The following is an 18,437-nucleotide window of genomic DNA, read 5'->3' as shown; positions in this document are numbered from 1 at the left end:
AGGGGGAAAAGGGAAGGGGGAAAAGGGAAGGGGGAAAAGGGAAGGGGGAAAAGGGAAGGGGGAAAAGGGAAGGGGGAAAAGGGAAGGGGGAAAAGGGAAGGGGGAAAATCACTGGCAATCAATTGGAAACATAAAGTGTATTGCAATTATGATGACTTATTTCACCTCACCAACCTTTAAACGTATGCCAGAGGGGATATCAATATAGAATAAGCCACATATTACACCAAGGGAAAAAAAATAAGGTACAGAAAACAGAACTACTCTCAATAGCATTAATCCTCCTTGTCCCGTCTGTCCTTGTTCCACGTTATACTGTAAAAATCCCCACATACCTAAAGTTCAAGTTACAGCTGCTTTGGAATCTCTTGTGACTTTTTTGGATCATTTGTTTCTCTTCCAAAAATCTCTACATTGGAGCCCCAAGTGACTGGGAAGGCAATGCACTGGCTAAATTTACCGGATAAAATGACCCATACAGGATTCTCTTCCGTAGGAATGTTTTCTTCAGAAAGAAAACCCCAAATCCCTTTCCTCCCCGCAAAGCACACAGATTTGCTACTGTTCTAACCCAAAAAAGCCACTTGGCTAGACTTGGTCGATGAAACAATTTCTGTCTTATTTTACATATATAAATTCCAAAACTTAGTTTTGCAATATATGCAACCACCTGGTTACATTCGTTGTCTATGGAGAGTTTCTATTATGAGTAATTTATGGCACTTTAAAAATTATTTTACAATGGGACTGTTAAGTTCTTGCTTACAAACAGAGAGAAACTGAGAAATGCAGAAGTGACTTATTTCTGATCTCCTAGCTAGCCAGCAGCAAACCTTGACAAAGAACACTGCTCCTTTAAGTGCCATCCCAATGCCCTCCCACTGAATACAATATTGCTCACGAGAACGGTTTGAAACCTTTGATGTGAATACCTGTGATTCCATGCAGCACACAGGTTTGCTTTCTGAATGAACAGTGTTGAAGATTATTATCTCAACCATTTAGTCATGTAGATATAAGTGATAAAAACCATAACATTTGGAAAAATCCTTCTCTAAGGATACTTGTTATTTAAAGATAAAAAACAAAGCTTTTTTTGTAGATAATTATACACAAATATAACTGCTCATATCTAGCCCTATTTCCATTTTAACAAGTATTAATGTGCACATAAATGTAAAGGACATTAAATAAAAACATGAATTCTAAAAACAATTGGATAATTTATGCTTTATATCATGTACTAAATACTGCTTTTATATTATCATTACACAGTCTGAGAATATATCACAAACATAAAACATGCTAGTCTACAGTAGCTGTTTTGCTTGATTCCATTCAGAAATGCAAGATGTTACACTGCTTGCAGCTTAATCCATTGAAAGCTTCTGGTGCAGTCAAGCTCTGTTGTCATTCTGAAACTTAATAAAACATGCATCTGCGGGAATGTGGATGCTTCTCATATATTAAATTCTCACACCAATAACATAAAAAGCAGTGTTTATCTGCTCAGTGTTAAAATTGAATTCCTAACAGATTTTTTTAGAGTCAAAATGAGAAAATGTGCAGCTTTGCCCCCACTCCCCTTTTGTTTTTATATACATTAAAATCACTGCAAATGAATTAACTTTTGATATGTGGTTGTATAACAGATGATATTTACCATACCTTAAATGTAGAAAGTCCATAAAGCCTTGCAGTGTGAACAGTCACTTGTGAAATGTTTGTGATGTTAGAAATAAAATCCTCAAGGTATTTACAGGCTAGTTCCAGATGTGTTGTGTTTATGATGATTTGAACAAGCTACAAGAAACAAATAATTATTGTAAAATGCTTTTTTCTATTACCCATTGACATCTGATTTTGTAAATGGGGACTTCTTTCAGAAACAGTGTTGCTAGAAGTTAATTACAGTATTTCAGGTTGCCAGCTATTAACTGACAACTTTCAAGTTAGCTTTCAAATACCACTAAGGAACAATAACACAGTTTACATACAAATGCCATTTTAAAAATGAAGATTGTAGACACCTACTCAGTGAAATTAATTCAATTGTTATTTTAGAATTTAAAAAGGGAAAATAAAGGATAATATATTGCCAAAATTAAATCACTAATTTGTACTACAAACGCAAGCAAACAAGAAAGCAAACACCATGGCTGCAATTAAAATACATAAATAAATAAATAAAAGCAATGCATAAAGAAGTGAGGAAATTTCAAAACTAAGATTGCATCCCCCCCTACGTGGTAACAATACTGCTCTAGACATAAATATACATGACAAACATACAATTTACATCTTTTTATAGACAGGACCTTCATTCACATTCAGTTCACGAATTAGACAACGCAGATAATGCATAATAACTGAAATAACTGTGTATGATTTCTGATATCCTCACTACTTGCTGTCTGGCTCCAATACCTTTTAGTGAACACTAATGTAATGTTTGGTGAAGTAACAGCTTTATCTTTTAAACTTTTTTATCATAATGCACTGTCCTGATATTTAAATACCTAAAAAAAAATAGCGATTTTTTTTCATATCCTGTACCAATTTCAAGAATGTAGAAAACTTTCAAGGAAAAAAATTATGGCTTGATATACAAATGTGGCAATATATGAATTGGAGCTCTTTCCTCCTCATCATCATCTTTTTGTTTCACCTACACAAGGGATTCTTGCCATTTTTAAAGCAAAATTAAACATGAAAATGGCACAGTACTAATGGCAGCAATCTAATTCCTTCTCAGCAGCACCATGCATCATCTTTCAGTTGGTACTCCTGACCTCGCACATACCTGCAGTGAATGTTCATGGCATGGTTTGCTATTTCACCCTATTGTATTCCGTCCAATAAACACATTAAACAGTTATGATGAAGAAACCATATGCACAAATGTTTACTAGCAATTAATAGAAAAAATAATAGTAATTAATGACTGTACTTCAGATCTTGGATATGCTCATCTGACAGCTTTACTCAGCAACTTCACTCACATAGCTCACCTAAGAAAGATTTTTTTATTATTATTCTATTTGTAGGAGGAAAAAGAAACTCAGCAATGTCCCGCTAATTTCTGGACAGAAGTAAAGCACATGAACCGTGCCTTGTATGCAAGCAAAGCAGCAAGAGTCTTTGGGTAATTTCTTGCAACTCCCTGTTTATTGTACAGGAGGCAGAACTTGTCCATTGCCATCTATCTGTCAGTAAGCATCCTTACATAAATACATTTCCAACTAGATCCACATCGGGTTTTTTTGTTCGTTTTTTGTTTACGTCACAGACATTGATACTTTTTTATACATTTCTCATCTCTTTAAAATTTTAATTTTAAAGCAAACACTGCTTACTTTTCTTGCATAATCTTGATACTATATTATATCTACATTTACAAGATAGTTTCAGCACTGATTTCCTTAGAAGAGCGCAGTTTGGGGTGCATATTTTAAAACTTACCTCTGTTAAGCCTATATGAGGTTTCTTAATTAGGTTCTGCAAACAAATACTGAGAGTTCTTGTTAGCAGCAAATTTGTCGATTTTCTAAGCATGTCATCTATTTCTGTTGAGCTGAAATAAAAGTGCATTTTTAAGACATGACAATACTTTGACAGTAAAACTCAATTTCTTCCTTACAAAGAGAACTTTTAGTATTCAGAATTATCCATGTGCATAGAATTTCTGGTTGCTTCAAGTCATCTGTGATCTAACACACAAAATACCCCTTTCATTTACCAAATTATCCATTAACTACATTTCAACATTGAAGCAAATCCTGTTATTTATAGATTTCGGATGTGTTTATTGACACAGCAGTTAGGAAAGTGTAATTTGTGTTTTGTAATGAGTTACCACAGAGGTCAACACGCACCAATTAGTACGTGTAAATTATAAACAGTAACAATTAAGAACGTGTGAAAGCAATTCATTTACATCTTTAATGGAGCAGAAGTGGGTGAGCAGCCACAACTAACTCCCAGATTTCAGACCTGCCATGTTATTTTACATAATTATAACTGAGCTTTAGAGGTTCACAAGAAAACAGGCGATGTCAGAAATGTTATATTTTCCTTTAGGAAAAAGTGGGAAAGGTGAAGGAATTAGCACGCAGTCAGCACATTTTATTGAAGGAAAAATGATTACTAGGGAAACTCAAAGCACTGAAAATGGAAGGGTATGTAAAGTAATCAGGGATGCTACACAATTATTTCTGAAATGATCGCTATTAAAGTATATTTTTGAAATCTTACAGGCTTTGTTAAATAAAAAAATCTCCAGATCATCCAAATCAGTCAATACTGTTAAGAAAGCCCTAGCACTGCTTCAGCGTGTTCACTACGCCAAGCTAAATTCACCTACACATATGTGCATTCCATATTTTCATGTATATATACATACGTGAAATATATATTATAGTACTGGGAAGTAAGCACCCATAATATAAATATTAACTTGGAAATACGTTTTCCTGGGTGCTTACTTGCTATGTTTATTTTGTAAGTTACGTGTGTAAATCTTTATATTTTATTTATTTTGTAATTGTATTGTATTGTTTGTAAGTTATCTTTGTTAGTTCACCTGGAAGTTACAGGATAGTTTGTACTCATTCACATTCACAGTACTTATAGATTACCTGCGGTGAAGTGATTCTGAAAACTTAAGGCTTGCATAAATGAATTCCTTAACCTGGATATAAATCTGAGGCACTGACTGAGACATCGGGAGCTTCTTTGGAAAGGATTGCTGTGAAAATAAAGGTAATACTCTGACCCTAGGAAGAGATTGGTATTAAACCCAACAACTGGAAAACTACTTAACAATAGATTAAAATATTGATAGTGTTAAGTTTTTCTGTTTTTCACCAAGTATAAGCAGAAGTGTGTATTGAGCTGACTTCTGTATCTGTTTAAACATCTTATAAACAAAATGTAACATAACCACTTACTTAAATTACAATAAAGTTTGGAGTGTTTATTGTTCTCTATCAGCCACATTCCTCCCAAATCACAAAAATTAGAGTGCATTTTCAGATATCTGCAGCAATAGATCTTGAATAAAACAGTTTCCCTCTACACCAGTTACTCCCACTGTGCTTTAATTCCCTTAAGTAAATTGCACCATGGGTTTGTTATTACTTGATCAATACTACCAAAATCATTTTCAGAAGGCAGACCATACTAATCACCCTTCTATGAAAGCAAATTTCAGAGAGAGAATGGCTGATGCTATGAAAGAATATCCCGTTGGGATGCCAGTACAGCAGAATTATTTACAGTCCCTTCATATCTACTTTGCCCCACGTATTCCGACACAAATAACTAATTCACAAAGTGAAATAATGAAGTTGTTATCTCTAACATGTCACTGTTGATCATTACTTGTATTTCTGGAATACTACAGCATATAATATGCTGTGGTTACAAAACCCAATGTGTGGCAACAAAACCTAAGTTAATTCATTAAATAAAGACTGTATTAATTAAAATGAATTATTAATTTGTTTACAAAACAGTAGGTTTCATTATTCACTCAAACATCAGAACAAGTGACTAGAGCTTTAATGTTCATATTTATTTATTAATACATAATTACACTCTTAATCTACCTAGCTCTTCTATTTTTAATTACTTTCTAATTACAAATATAATTTCTGTTTTCTAATTGGATTTTGGCAAATCTTAATAGCATAAAACTTTTCCTTACCTTATCAAGTTCGGAATCTTGAAAAGGAAATTTGCTTATCACTATTTTGTATTCCTCTTCATTTGCTACAGGAATAGGGCTGTAGTTATCTGCTTCAAAAATATCCCTGGTGAATTAGTTAATAAATTGACAAAAATAAGGATATGTAATTTATTAACAGTACTTTATATTAACAAAACATGTTAATGAATATACATTTTACTACTACAGTTAGGTGTGCAATGTCAAAATACTATGAACTGAAATCATTCTAATTTCAGAAGTCTGAACTACTTATAGATGAATTTGAAAGTAACTATTATATGATAACTCTTTAAGCTATGTCCAATCACAGACTAAAAAAAGCTGAAAACATTTTACTATGCATGTCTGAAAGCACAACATAGTAAAGGAGCTTTAGAGCAACTACTCCATTCCAGGAAAAGCTGTAAGTTGTTTGGTACCTACACTTTGCCTACACTAAAGCAGATACTCAGAGCATCCAACATTGGTACCACAGCTACATGTGCTAATGGAGACGATTCAGAGAACTTAAGTAGGCAAAGGGGCACAGCTTTACTGAAATATCCTCTGGACTTCTTTACTAGTCCATTGACTAGGAGTCTAGAGAGTGTGAGAATCTTAAGTGGTCAATTTAATTTTCAGGTTTTCTGTAATATGATTCAACGATTTTTATGGTAAACAATATCTGCACATTTAGACATCATACTGCAAACAGGCTTTGGAGTACAGTCCCAGGCTGCCCTACTCCTGGGTTAACAATTTGCTCAAAAAATGATTCCAAAGAACATGTGGAAACCCACTTGCATTGAAAGAACATGAAGACATATTGGCAAAGTCAGAAGTCTGTCAGTGATATACATGTAATGTCTGACTTTAAACATTAAAACAACCTAAATTAGGAACCTACTGGCAACAGCCTATTGCAATTGCCTAGGCAGATTAGGTTACTAATGAAGAAAACAGGTGTCCTCTTGGTGTTTCTCCAGTGTCCCTAAGAAGGAGGTTTCTTCTCCCCATTAATTACAGAAGCAGTCCTCGATGGTTCTTCTCCTAAATATTAGTTACATGCAATGAATACATAATTTCTACCTAGTCCAAACTTCATACGCAACACTGACTCAGTCAACACTTCCAGAATTACAACTGTATCAAAATTTAAAGACAAAAGCAATAAATGCAATACAAAAGGCCCAATTATTTTGAAATACTAACCTGAATAATCCAGACCACTTTTTAAGAAGTGTTTCATTGTACTGGTCTCTTATCTCAAATAAAAGATCAAAGAGTCGATTCACAGGAAAACCATAACCCTAAGGTATAAAAATGGAAAGGATGGATAACTCAAGAACTAACTTGCTAATTCTTATTACACCTTCAAGACTCTGAAATGAGGCTGATCAATCTTATAACTTCTACAAATCAGATTATACTACTTTAAATACAAAACTAGAAGATTATTTATTATATTCTTACAAAATATCTTTTACCATCCTTTAGCTATCAAGCAGAAATCTGTCCCATTTTTCTGTAACATTTTAGCTTGATATTTATACAAACAGCTAATCTTTTTTTTTTTTTTTATCAGTCTGGTAAATGTTAGAAGAATATTTGCCAGTGATGTTCATTTGGTCATCCCCCTGGACAGTTAGTGATAGCTGGACTGTTAATTCATGTTCAAGTTCAGAAGTAAAGTATTTACAAAAGACAAAAATATTCACAAGCTACGAATATCCTGATGCTAACTGGATTGCCCAGAATACATGCACTGAGTTGGTAATACCAAAAAGGAGGATCCAGGGCAGGAAGCACAGACATTTTTATTATTTTAAAACACTAATTTTCTAATTGTAACTCTGTAATCTTGTTCTTGACTTACATATATGACTTCAAGGGGATCCAAACCATTGTACTCGCTCACTTAAAGTTCAAATTTGGCTCTATGAATTTCAGTTAAATTACTAATATAATACCTACCTGTAAAGTATCTGCAAATACCACGATGAGATTCTTCAGTTCCAGAACAAGGTCAGGATCATTGCAATATGACTGAAAGCAAGAAATACTGGTTTTGTTAAAATGATTCAAAATACAGGACATATGTTTTCAAAGAACATTAGCACAGAAGAGTGGTTGAACTCTCCAGCCTTACTTGTATCCCTGACTGACTGCCTTGGTTGAAACAACTTAGACTCATTTACCTTCATGCAGTGCAGCTACATAAAAGTATTTGTTCAATCTCTTATACGAATCAACACTAGCGTAAAAGCTCAGAAAAAAAGTAAACTAAAATATAAGATACAATAAATGTTAGTGTTGTACTGAGATTAAAAATTAGCAAATTACATTTATTTTAATGGCATATAAGCACACATGAAAATGCTTTGCTAAACCAACATCAGAGATTTCCACAGGACTTTCTTTTGAACACCAAGCCTGAGTCTAACTAGAATTAAAAAGCATTAGTACATCTGATGTAACATTGACCTGTAAAGTTCCTGTGATAAAACTATAGCTGCAATCCAAATTCTTCCCCATTTTTTCTACATATACATGAGTTGTAAAATATTCCTTAGATTATAGACCAATTATAGTAAAAATGACATTGTATAAAGAACCTGCTACTGGTAAGCACTAAAAAGAGAAAGGTAAAATTCTTCAACATTTTCTGATAGCAAAAATCATGCCTCATCAGCCTAGTAAACTCTGAAGCAATTTGCTATCCAGCATTCTCAGCAAACAGCAGTATTCCACTGGTCTCCACAGAGGAATAAGAAATACCAGGCAGCACCATTTGAGCTAGAGTTGAAATGTAACTTTAGGAGACACACTTTGAATAAACTGAAATACTCAGCTGATAGAGAATTACATTCTAACATCATGAAAATTTTTCTAATACTGTTACTACAACATAATATACTACTACTATAGCATTGAAGAGATAGCTCCAAGGGTTTTGTCGGTAGAGTTTATTTTGGAAACACAGCATTTGGAATGATAATTAGGAACTATTTCCTGGTGGTGTTTTCAGTGCTGAACTATTCAATCTGATCTAATGAAGAGGTCAGTTGAGACTAATGAGGAAGGATTGCAATAATAACAGCAGATTAACTCTGCATATTCTAAACTGCTGGACTAAGAGAAGGTTTGGAAGACCCAGTGAGTTGTAAATCAGTGGAGGATTATGCAAATAGCCCATGGCTGTGGATCACAGCCTGATACTGTTAGGAACAACAAAAGCTTGGCAGGCTCCCTCACAAATCTGAGCAATTTTTAATCACAAGGAAAAGAAAACACAAGAGAGGTTTAATTTTTCACTTTGTTATCATCTCAGTTTTAAATACCCAGAGCTCTTAGGTAAAAGGATTTAAACTGAAATACTGATAAATCTTCTCACTTACTGAGTGTGTTCTAAGAACAGCAATGATCTTTGAAAGGGCCATGTTCCAGAGTTCATCAGTATACGTCCTAGTTACCAGTCCTTGGGTTACATGTAAAATATGGTCTTCTACTACAAAGAAACTAAAAGAAAGCAATACTTCAATTAAGTTTTCAGCGGAAGACTAGAATTTGCTCTAATATTAAGAGACAAGTATAGTCAAGCCCTTTCCCACTGGAGCAGTGACACTTTGGTAGATTTGGGGTTCTGCTTTGTTCAGCATGAAGTCAAAATGTGAAAAACTTGTTTCATGCCATCAAGAGCCCAGGTTGCTGGAGGGCCTTTTTGGGGCACTGTACTGGTAGGACGTGCATGCTCTTCACTGCTCAGATACAGCTACCACCACCCACATCATTTATGCAGAAACTGAACCTTGCAGAAAGAAGTTTTTGGAGAGTGGGAGAACAAAGGATGAATTAAGAATCATTACAGTAAAATTGAAGTAAATCTCCATTTCGAATACTTACCCTACAATTTGACTGAAGTATCTTCTATAGCCTTCTACTGTTTCATGCTTGCAGTGAAAAAGAAAACAAGTTTAGGAATAAAAATACCACTAACTATTAGGTACAACCTAAGTCAATGCAAAAAGTAAAGTATTGGTTACCATGCTTGATTGCGGCTGCAGAACTAGTCTCGCCTGTTTCCTCCTTTGCTTTCTGTAGTAATTTTCAAATATTTCTCCATCACCCTAAAGAGAAGACAAAAGTAGTTAAAACAAGGTCATTCTCTCAGCACTAAAAAACACTTCTTAATTTAAGGGTAGAATTATCTGTTTTAGATTAAGACACATATTATGCATTTGTTTCACATGCAGACTTCTTGAGGACATTAATGAAGTTTAGCATGCATGAAATATACAGATTACATATATATATAAAAGCAGAAAAACATATACAGAAAAATTTTGCTCATGTCTACATATTGTCATACAATATTATGCATTTGAATAAATATTTATGTTTATGCAAAAGGCATGGTATCTATTGTTCTACAGCTGAAACACATTGTGTCTTAAAATGTATCTTCAGGCTAGTCACGAAACTGATTGCTTTGCAAAGTTAAAATAGCATTTCTGTGTTTATATGATAAACCTGAACAGTGCATCCACGAGCTTTGCTGGAGAAAAAAAAAAACACCTACAATTTATTTAATATTCACTTCTTCCCTTTGGAATTGTTAAAGATGAATGATTTTGGATTTTTCTCCTATCACAGTCCTTGAAATACAACACCCTTCTATGCCCAATGATTACATTGTGAGGAATTCAAGTGACATGCTAACCGTCTCATTAGGATGACCATTCAGTAGAAACCATCTGTCCATTTGAAATCAGTGCTACACTGACTCATCTACCTACTGAATGCAATGTAATTTGTATGCAAGCAGAATATTCCAGCTTAGCATTTCTAAGGTTGCTTTTCACATCATGAACCTATAATTAGGCTTATACTATTTAGAATTCCATTACTTGGACTTCCAAAAAGTCTACAAATCAAAATTCTACAGAGATTTCATACTATTAAGCCAGTGTGACTTACTTAACTACTTTATAAGATATTAAGTATTTTTAATAAAGAAAATTCAATTTTTATAATGTAAGGTAGTAATGGTTATTTCATCAAATAAATGGTGAAAGCAAAAGAGAAGGACTCTGAGGTTAATCCGCAACTCTTGATAATGTTAGCATGGCTTATTAATTAGATGATGTTGGCAGGAAAGACAGAAGCCCTATTCTGAAGTCATCAACAAGCCTTTTTGTCTAAGGGGCTAAAGGCCTTTGATATCGGACAGCACTCCCAAGTTGTTTTCTGTCTCCAGTAAGTTTGGAAGCTGGCAAACTTTCTTTCAGTGCAAACCCAAACAATAAATCCTCAAACCAAGGACCCAACAGCAAGACCCTTAAAATGTGACAACCAAAATCATGTATTACTTTTCAATGCCATCTATCAGTTTTGCTTCCTGTTCCTTTATTACACTAGGGAAAGAATAAGCAGAAGTTGTCAACTGGTCTATTTTGCACTACCCAACTTATTTCATACTTATTTCCTCTGTTAAAAAAAGAAAAAGAAAAAAAAAAGCAACCTGATCATTCTTATAATAGTTCTAGCAGCCTTTTTGTCTCTTTTCACTGAGATGAATAATTACTGATGTAATTACTGATGCTTTTGTTTGGATTTCTTCTTTTAAAAAATTAACAGAAAAGTAAAAGATCTTTTTAAAGCCATCTTAATACATACCAAAACTGAGTAGATGTGCAAACATCTATAGACTGGAGAAAAGTCCACAAGATCTTGAGCAGTTAAAACCTGAGGAAAGGAAAAAGTTATAAAGCTTAAAAAGCATATAATCTGCTGATATATTACCAATAGAACTTACCCACTTAATAAACACTTGGTAAGTTATCCTACTTGAAAGGAATTGTTTTAGTGTCATCAACTTTAAAACTGCACAATTTGGTTAATAGTCTGATAAATCTAAGATTCAAATGAATAAGGAAATACACTGGGATTGAAGACAAAAGCAAGAGCAAATTAAGGCCAGTAAAATTAACTCTTTTGACAGGTTTTATGGCTATAAAAACTGTTGTTTTGAAAAAAGTGGTAGGAGCTTGCATTAATGACTTCAAGAGCAACTGCATCAGTCCTTTCACCAGTAACTTCAGGAGAAACTGTTCTATCACAGAAGCTCCCTCCTCTCTCTGCCTTACAGTATTAGATTGCATTTCTGTTGCAAAAACATTCTATCAACCGTGTTTTCAGAGCACCAGACATTAAGACCTAAATATGTGCTGGTTTATTCAATTTATGGATATTGAATACTCAATAGAGTATTCTCTAAAGACTGCTAACATAAGCTAAGCTTCTCAACAAAGAAACACCCACTTTAGCAGCAGAGGAATATTCCAGGGCCCCACATGCAGTTTGCAGTGGGCAGGTATTGTATTATGTAACTTGCAACTGAATTCCTGAATAATTACAAGCTGAATTCAGTTATTACATGCTCTACACAACTGAATGGCCCCAAACTTGATACTAAATCTAGCATTAATGAAATTAATATTTTGCACTTCATTCTCCTCCTAAAATGAAGATCTGGGTTGGTGTCCATTGAAGATGTTCTCTTATTCTATCTATATTATTCCATCTATAGACAGCACACTGCAAGCTTTGTCCAATAAAACTGCAAAATTCACTTTAAATAAGATTTAGTAAAAGGCTACCTCTTCATCATGCTCATCATCTTCTTCAAACGTTCGCTTCAATGTCATTTCATTCTTAGATTCCAAAATTCTGCTTCTACCTAAATGCATATTCCGACCGTAGTTTACATTATTATGCTTCTGAAGAGTGGTACTAAAGGTTTTCTGCTGTTGTGCCTGTTTTAAAAGTAGCACCAATTGAGAGGGATATAATTCAAATTTCATTATTTATTAATATATACTATGCCATGAAAAACAGGTGGTCATATAGAACACAAATCAGTATAATTGCAGGTTGTTTGCTCTCCTGCCCTTAATTGATTTGGGATGACAAATGAATTCAACAGCTACTTTTTGCACAATTCTTTCCTAATCCCCAGAATGCAATAGAAAAAAAGTGTAAAAGTTATCTGTAATTTTTCCAATAATAAACTGCAAGCACAGAATCAATACTTGAGTACAGTTATCACAACAGAGTTTGCCAGCTGTTTTTTTTCTGTCTTCAGTTAAGGCCCAGTGAACAGACAGCTGCAGAAGTCAAATGCTCTCAAATGCACTGTGTTGTGCATACTGCTTAAAGAAATGCACCAAGGTAGCACAGTATAATTTTGTAATTGGGATGCACGGGGCTAGCATGGGATAATACAATATCCAGTAGCCTTGCTGAGAGACACGCTTAAGTTTCATTTATACTTGTCAGCACTGCATTTTACAAGAATTTTGTTTCTGAAAGACAAAACAAAATTCTAAAAACTTTAGATGAAAATGTGGCAACCAAATGTAACTGCCCAACAGAAAAGTCAAATCAAAATTTTTCTTGCTGCAGCAAGAAAGCTGCAGCATTCAGTAGTAACAATCTAGTAATATAAAAGTATCATAAGCTATGTTAATTAACCAAGTTCTTGGAAGAATATGTATACAGCTTTAGGTCAATTTTCAGTAGGTAATGGGGCTGAAGTCATCCTGTTAGGTAGGCTTACCTGCTTCATTGCAGTTTCCCCAATTCTGTCAGAATGCTTTCGAATACTCTCTAAGAAATCCTTCAAATCTGACATGGAAATTTCTTTTATTTCTTCCCGCAGTTTTGGAAGATTTTCTATCATTATTTGGCAAAATCGGTATTGGCTAACTCTGGGAAGATACAGATTTTCTAGCTGTTCCATTGTCTTCAAAGCAGAGTAATACCTACAAAGATTAAAATCAAATTATATAGCTTTCTTATCAAATTTTAATAAAATACATTCTTTATTAAGTATAGAATATCAATATAATACAAGCAATCAATAGGCATCTAATGAAATTACTATGTTAGTCAAATGAACAATGTGAAACAAAAGGTCATCAGTACAATGTTTTACTTTGGAAAAAAAAAACAGTGAGCTGTCAGAGTGACTCAGTCAAGTCAAGATTTTAAGTAGGCCTCTATGGTATTCGCTGTTCTGATCAATAGATTCCTAACGCCACATGCAGTAGCTTGTGGAATGGAGGCTGTAAAATCATAACGAGGTCAATTTTGTTGTTGTTGTTTAAATTAGTTTCACCTTTGAAATGCAAATTGCCAATCACTCAGCGTTGGAGTATATGCACCACACAACAAAAACAATCTTGGAAATGTGTGCCTGTATATCTCTGAATTCTTTAGATAAATGTGAACATATGCAGACATCCATACACACGCTCCTTTCACCATCCATAGCTGGAAAAGACATGTATAAACTTATCTCCAGCTTACTGTAAATCATGCATCTAATCTGCTGTTCTGACAAAATACAGTACACCTCACCAACCAAATGATTACTTTGAACAAGCTTTAAGGTCAGGAGGTTTTCCAAACAAAGGAAAAACAACAAAGATCACATAATTGTCACTGTTCTTCAGTTTACTGTTAGACTGCAGACTGTTTGTATCAGAAGTATGGAAGAAATGGCCTGAGGGAGAGTGTCGGGGAACAAAACACCAAGAAGTACTTCTTCTCATGTCTGTAAGATGATGTACCATGCATTAAAAGCTGTTTTGTGAAAATTTACATAAGTGACAATGAGTCTAAAAAATACTCAAGTTAAAACTAAGTATAAAATGCTACACCATTCTAATTTCAGAGTATTTCAAGTATTACAAAAACAGTAAAGGCAGGTAACTGTAGGGGAAGGAGTGAAACAAGCTATATCATGGGCCATTTCAGGAAAAATGATTAAGACTTGTATCCATTGAATAAAACAAAGACTGTGATATTAAAAGTGCTATACAAATGACAGGATCTGAACTCTCAGTATGTTATTACAAAACATTTTGAATTAATATCATAGATTTTTTTTTTTTGTACAGGCACTAAATGTTATAAGTAATAATTTAACTCAACGAGTTCTGATGAAAAAGTGTTACAAATGACTTTTGTCATATTAACAAAGGTATCAAAAACTCAAAATCAGAGGATGAAAAATCTAGTAAAATATCTCAGGTTCTTGGTCTGATTTCTAAATTGTTGCTACAAAGAAAGTCTGTGAGATGTACTGCTCTTACAAAAATGGAAAATAGAAGACGACCAAATGAAAAAGAAAAATTCTATACAAAAAAAGTTAAACTAAAGGAACAATCAGATCTACATATATATCACACATAGCACAACACCCTTTGGATCAGAAACTTGTCATCTTATTTCTCCAATAAGAATACTAAATAAACGTAATTTTGAGAACAGAGATCTTCCAAATACTAAGACATAACTCTACCTTTTACTACAGTTCCTTACAGGTCTTCAGTCTCAGTTCTCTTATAGATTACAGGTGTTTCTGGGCCAAGACTTGTTAGAATTATTTATTGACTTTAGGCCTGTAGGACATAAGTAAAGTCATGATGCTTCCAACTGATTTGCAGAAAAATATACAGATGGAAATTGGTATTCCTATATTTCCTCTTATGTGGAGAGATGAGCACTATAAGGAGCTCTGAATCATGTCCATTCATGGAGTCAATAGATCTTTCGTTTCATTTGCAAATGTAACACAGGCTTCTGACTGGGAAAAATTATTGAAAAAATTAAGCAAAATAGAACTGTACCAATTCTGGAATAGACAGCTAAACTAAGAAGACAATAAACAGAGCTACGATCATCAAAACTGTGATGACAACATTTTAAAGAGATGTGCAGGAAAGAGGTTAAACAGCAATTATTTGTAGATGTGACAGTTTTCACTTTGACAGTATTCTCACCAGCCACTCAGTCTGGGAGGCTTAGAAAAATGCCTTTTTGGTTTTTTTTTGTCTGTTATAACAGATTAAGGTGAACCAATAAAAAGGAAACTGAGATGAGACTGTTAACTTGCTCTTTAGTTCCAAACCTTTCAACAAATACAGAGCAACATCCTTCACCCATTTTTAGCTTTTCATATTATAGCTTTGGCTCCTTTTCATTCTTTAAGTCCTACACAATCAGTAATGCAAAATTACTGAATCATTTTGAAAGTGGAAAACAGAGTATGTGGAAAGTCCCTTGAAAATGTTCAAGAAAAACTGGAAAAGTGTTCCTTTCAGTCCTGGTGCTTCTCGCTATTACTTTGTAGATATAGTAGCAAACATGTTCCAAATGAAATAAAATTCAACCTGACGGTTCTCTTCTGTCAACAAGAAATAGCAAGTTGTTAATAACTCCTTTGTAACTTAATGATCAATTCTGAAATAAACACATTTCTTTTTAATTTCTTTTTTTTAAAGATTTTCTCAACCAAGGCATTTCCAAGCTAAGCTAACAATGTAGCATAGCCAGAGGATGGGAAAAGCCTTCTCTTTTATTCCAGAAAACAACTGCTTTCAGAAGACTGCAAATAAAGAGGTTTAAAGGGTAAATTAGAAGCTTTTGTTTATTATATACTTGTTTTATATAAAATATACATAAGGCAAGGGGAATGTTGCAGATAAGAAAGGGTCTAGGGGGTTTATGTGTGTGTTTTTTTTTTTTTCAAATGGCAAATGACCAAGGGGGCCACATGGTGAGACTTCTGGGGAATAAAACCATAATAGCATCAAAATTGTACAAAGAGTTTGTATTTAAATTATACAGATCAGCTTATCAGAACACTGTTAGTTCATCTGGAAGGTTTTTGACTGCTGTCTCCAAGATGCGAATTAACATAATCCATTTAAAATCCATTCTAGAGTCCCTTACTAATTATATATATATGGAGCTCAGGACCTTGCCCTTTTAACATCTGTTCTGATAAAGCACTGAAATCTTATTAATTTGAAGGTCACTTGTAGGTCAGGATTTAAACAAAAAAGTTTGGCATATCATTTCAAGGAATGATGTATTTGTATATTTTGCCTTAAAAACATTCCACAGATTTAATTCAATGCTGAAGATTTTGACAATAATATTATTATATCATATATTATCTATCATATGAAGGTGAAGATTGTCCATTTAAATATAAATGAGTTAAAGAAGCATCTTCAGTGTTATTTTTGTCATATAAATATATCAGTCCCTTGTCTATTCTTCTGGCGTAACTGTGTAAGAAAACATTACCCAACACAAATTTTATATTATAAGCTTTGAAACTGAAAATAGAAATTTGAAACACCAATAGAGCTCATAGGATAGGATTGTACAGAACTGATCCATCTTGTCATCAAGACCAGAACACTGTAAAATAGATTGACCTGACCTATATCAACATCTTCCCTAAAAAAATGGAAATTTCTAAAACCAGCAAGAAGTAGAACGGGAAAAAACAAGCAAACAAAGTCAGAAGATTAACAGTAGTGTTTTGTATGATCTAAAGAAAAAGAAAATAATTGTAACTTTGAATTATTACCAGTGGACACAAAGCAAGTTATATTTTAAATGACAAAGAGAACTTAGAAGATTTATCAGTGGAGTTTCATTTGAAGGCAGTTAAAAGAAATACTGTAACTTACTAAAAAAACTTCCAAGTTAAACTAGAGCAGTAAAGAAGCTGTACAGGATATGAGCAAGATGAACCCAAATGCTGTGAATTTTATTAAGCAGAAAGCATTTACATGTAAGTCTTTCTGTAAAGAAACGTATATTCATGTACTAAAATTCCGTGCTGGATTTAAAAAAAAGCAAAAACAACAAAAAACAACTATTGTCAAGAGATGATCTTGAAATTCTCATTTAATTTTTTTTTAAGGAAAGAAACTTAATTTACAAAGAAAAAAAATGTTTTCTGACTTCTGTGCTTCCCTCTGAGACAAATACCATATATCCCTGCTTATTACATTTCCATTGAGTAATTATTAAAAATTTTTTGTTCCCCTATCAAAACAAGACAAATTTGAGGGAGTTCAACTGGAATTTTTCAGTATTACCATGAAAGAGTCAAATTCACGCAGATGCTGAAGAGAACATACTGAAATTGCAATTGAACATAAGTCACCACTCAAACAGCTTTTTTATTTCCAGCTCCCTTTACAATTCAACAGCTAGTTTTTAAGATTCTCTTTGTTTTGTTTGTTTGTTTGTGTGAAAGAAGATCTGCAAAGCCATCGTTTATAACAAGTCCCAATTAGACTGTTGATCTACAGTCTCCTGAAGAAGCTGGGAACCTTCTCCAGGTACATATAACCAAACCCAAACACAGCGCCCATGCTAGGAGAGCTGCATGAAACATGTTGATCTTATCTCTGACTTAAAACTAAAGATGGAGGAAGTTCCATCTAAATACATAATAATCACAATAGGTCTTTAGGAGAGCAGTGGAGAAACTAGGCCTCTCCCTTGTGCTTCCTCATCTAAGACTTAAAACCCTTCATAAATCTTTTCAGCCAATTGTGTCTGTTTAGAGAAGATTCCTCAATTATTTTCTCTCACAACTATAGTTCTTGTCAACTTGTGTTATGCATGGCTCAGGAAACAGATAAATAGGATACAGAGCCTTTCACCTCTAGGTCATCAGTTCAAACATAACCCATGTTGGCAGAGGCCAAAAGTTGCTACCAATCGATGGCTTTTTGGACTCCTCAGTAGACCTTCATTCTGTCTGCATAAAAAAGAATGTATTTCAGATGCCAAACCCCACAATATCTTAAAAGCTGCCTGCCTTGGAGAAAAGAAAATAGAATTCCAATCT

The 18,437-nt window shown here is 33.9% G+C and overlaps 1 protein-coding gene across 5 annotated transcripts in view; it reads right to left on the bottom strand.

The window, feature by feature from the left end:
* Positions 1–18,437, bottom strand: part of EXOC6 (exocyst complex component 6) — an 87,899-nt gene that overhangs the window by 45,110 nt on the left and 24,352 nt on the right. For 4 of the 5 annotated variants that reach the window (XM_021398411.1, XM_021398412.1, XM_021398413.1 and 1 more), the window contains exons 6-17: positions 13,329–13,533; positions 12,370–12,525; positions 11,387–11,455; positions 9,754–9,837; positions 9,614–9,660; positions 9,109–9,229; positions 7,685–7,756; positions 6,923–7,020; positions 5,708–5,813; positions 4,638–4,747; positions 3,463–3,574; positions 1,669–1,803 (exon numbers count right to left, since the gene is read on the bottom strand). In XM_021398411.1, coding sequence (XP_021254086.1) covers positions 1,669–1,803; positions 3,463–3,574; positions 4,638–4,747; positions 5,708–5,813; positions 6,923–7,020; positions 7,685–7,756; positions 9,109–9,229; positions 9,614–9,660; positions 9,754–9,837; positions 11,387–11,455; positions 12,370–12,525; positions 13,329–13,533 — 1,315 coding nt within the window. Of the gene's footprint in view, positions 1–1,668; positions 1,804–3,462; positions 3,575–4,637; positions 4,748–5,707; positions 5,814–6,922; positions 7,021–7,684; positions 7,757–9,108; positions 9,230–9,613; positions 9,661–9,753; positions 9,838–11,386; positions 11,456–12,369; positions 12,526–13,328; positions 13,534–15,077; positions 15,168–18,437 lie in introns of those variants that run through there. The other variant, XM_021398414.1, reaches the window with a different exon arrangement.

Source organism: Numida meleagris, chromosome 5, assembly GCF_002078875.1.
Source record: "Numida meleagris isolate 19003 breed g44 Domestic line chromosome 5, NumMel1.0, whole genome shotgun sequence".
Classification (NCBI taxonomy): Eukaryota; Metazoa; Chordata; class Aves; order Galliformes; family Numididae; genus Numida; species Numida meleagris.
Note: the sequence above shows the minus strand (reverse complement) of the source record. Positions and strands in the feature narration are given on the sequence as shown.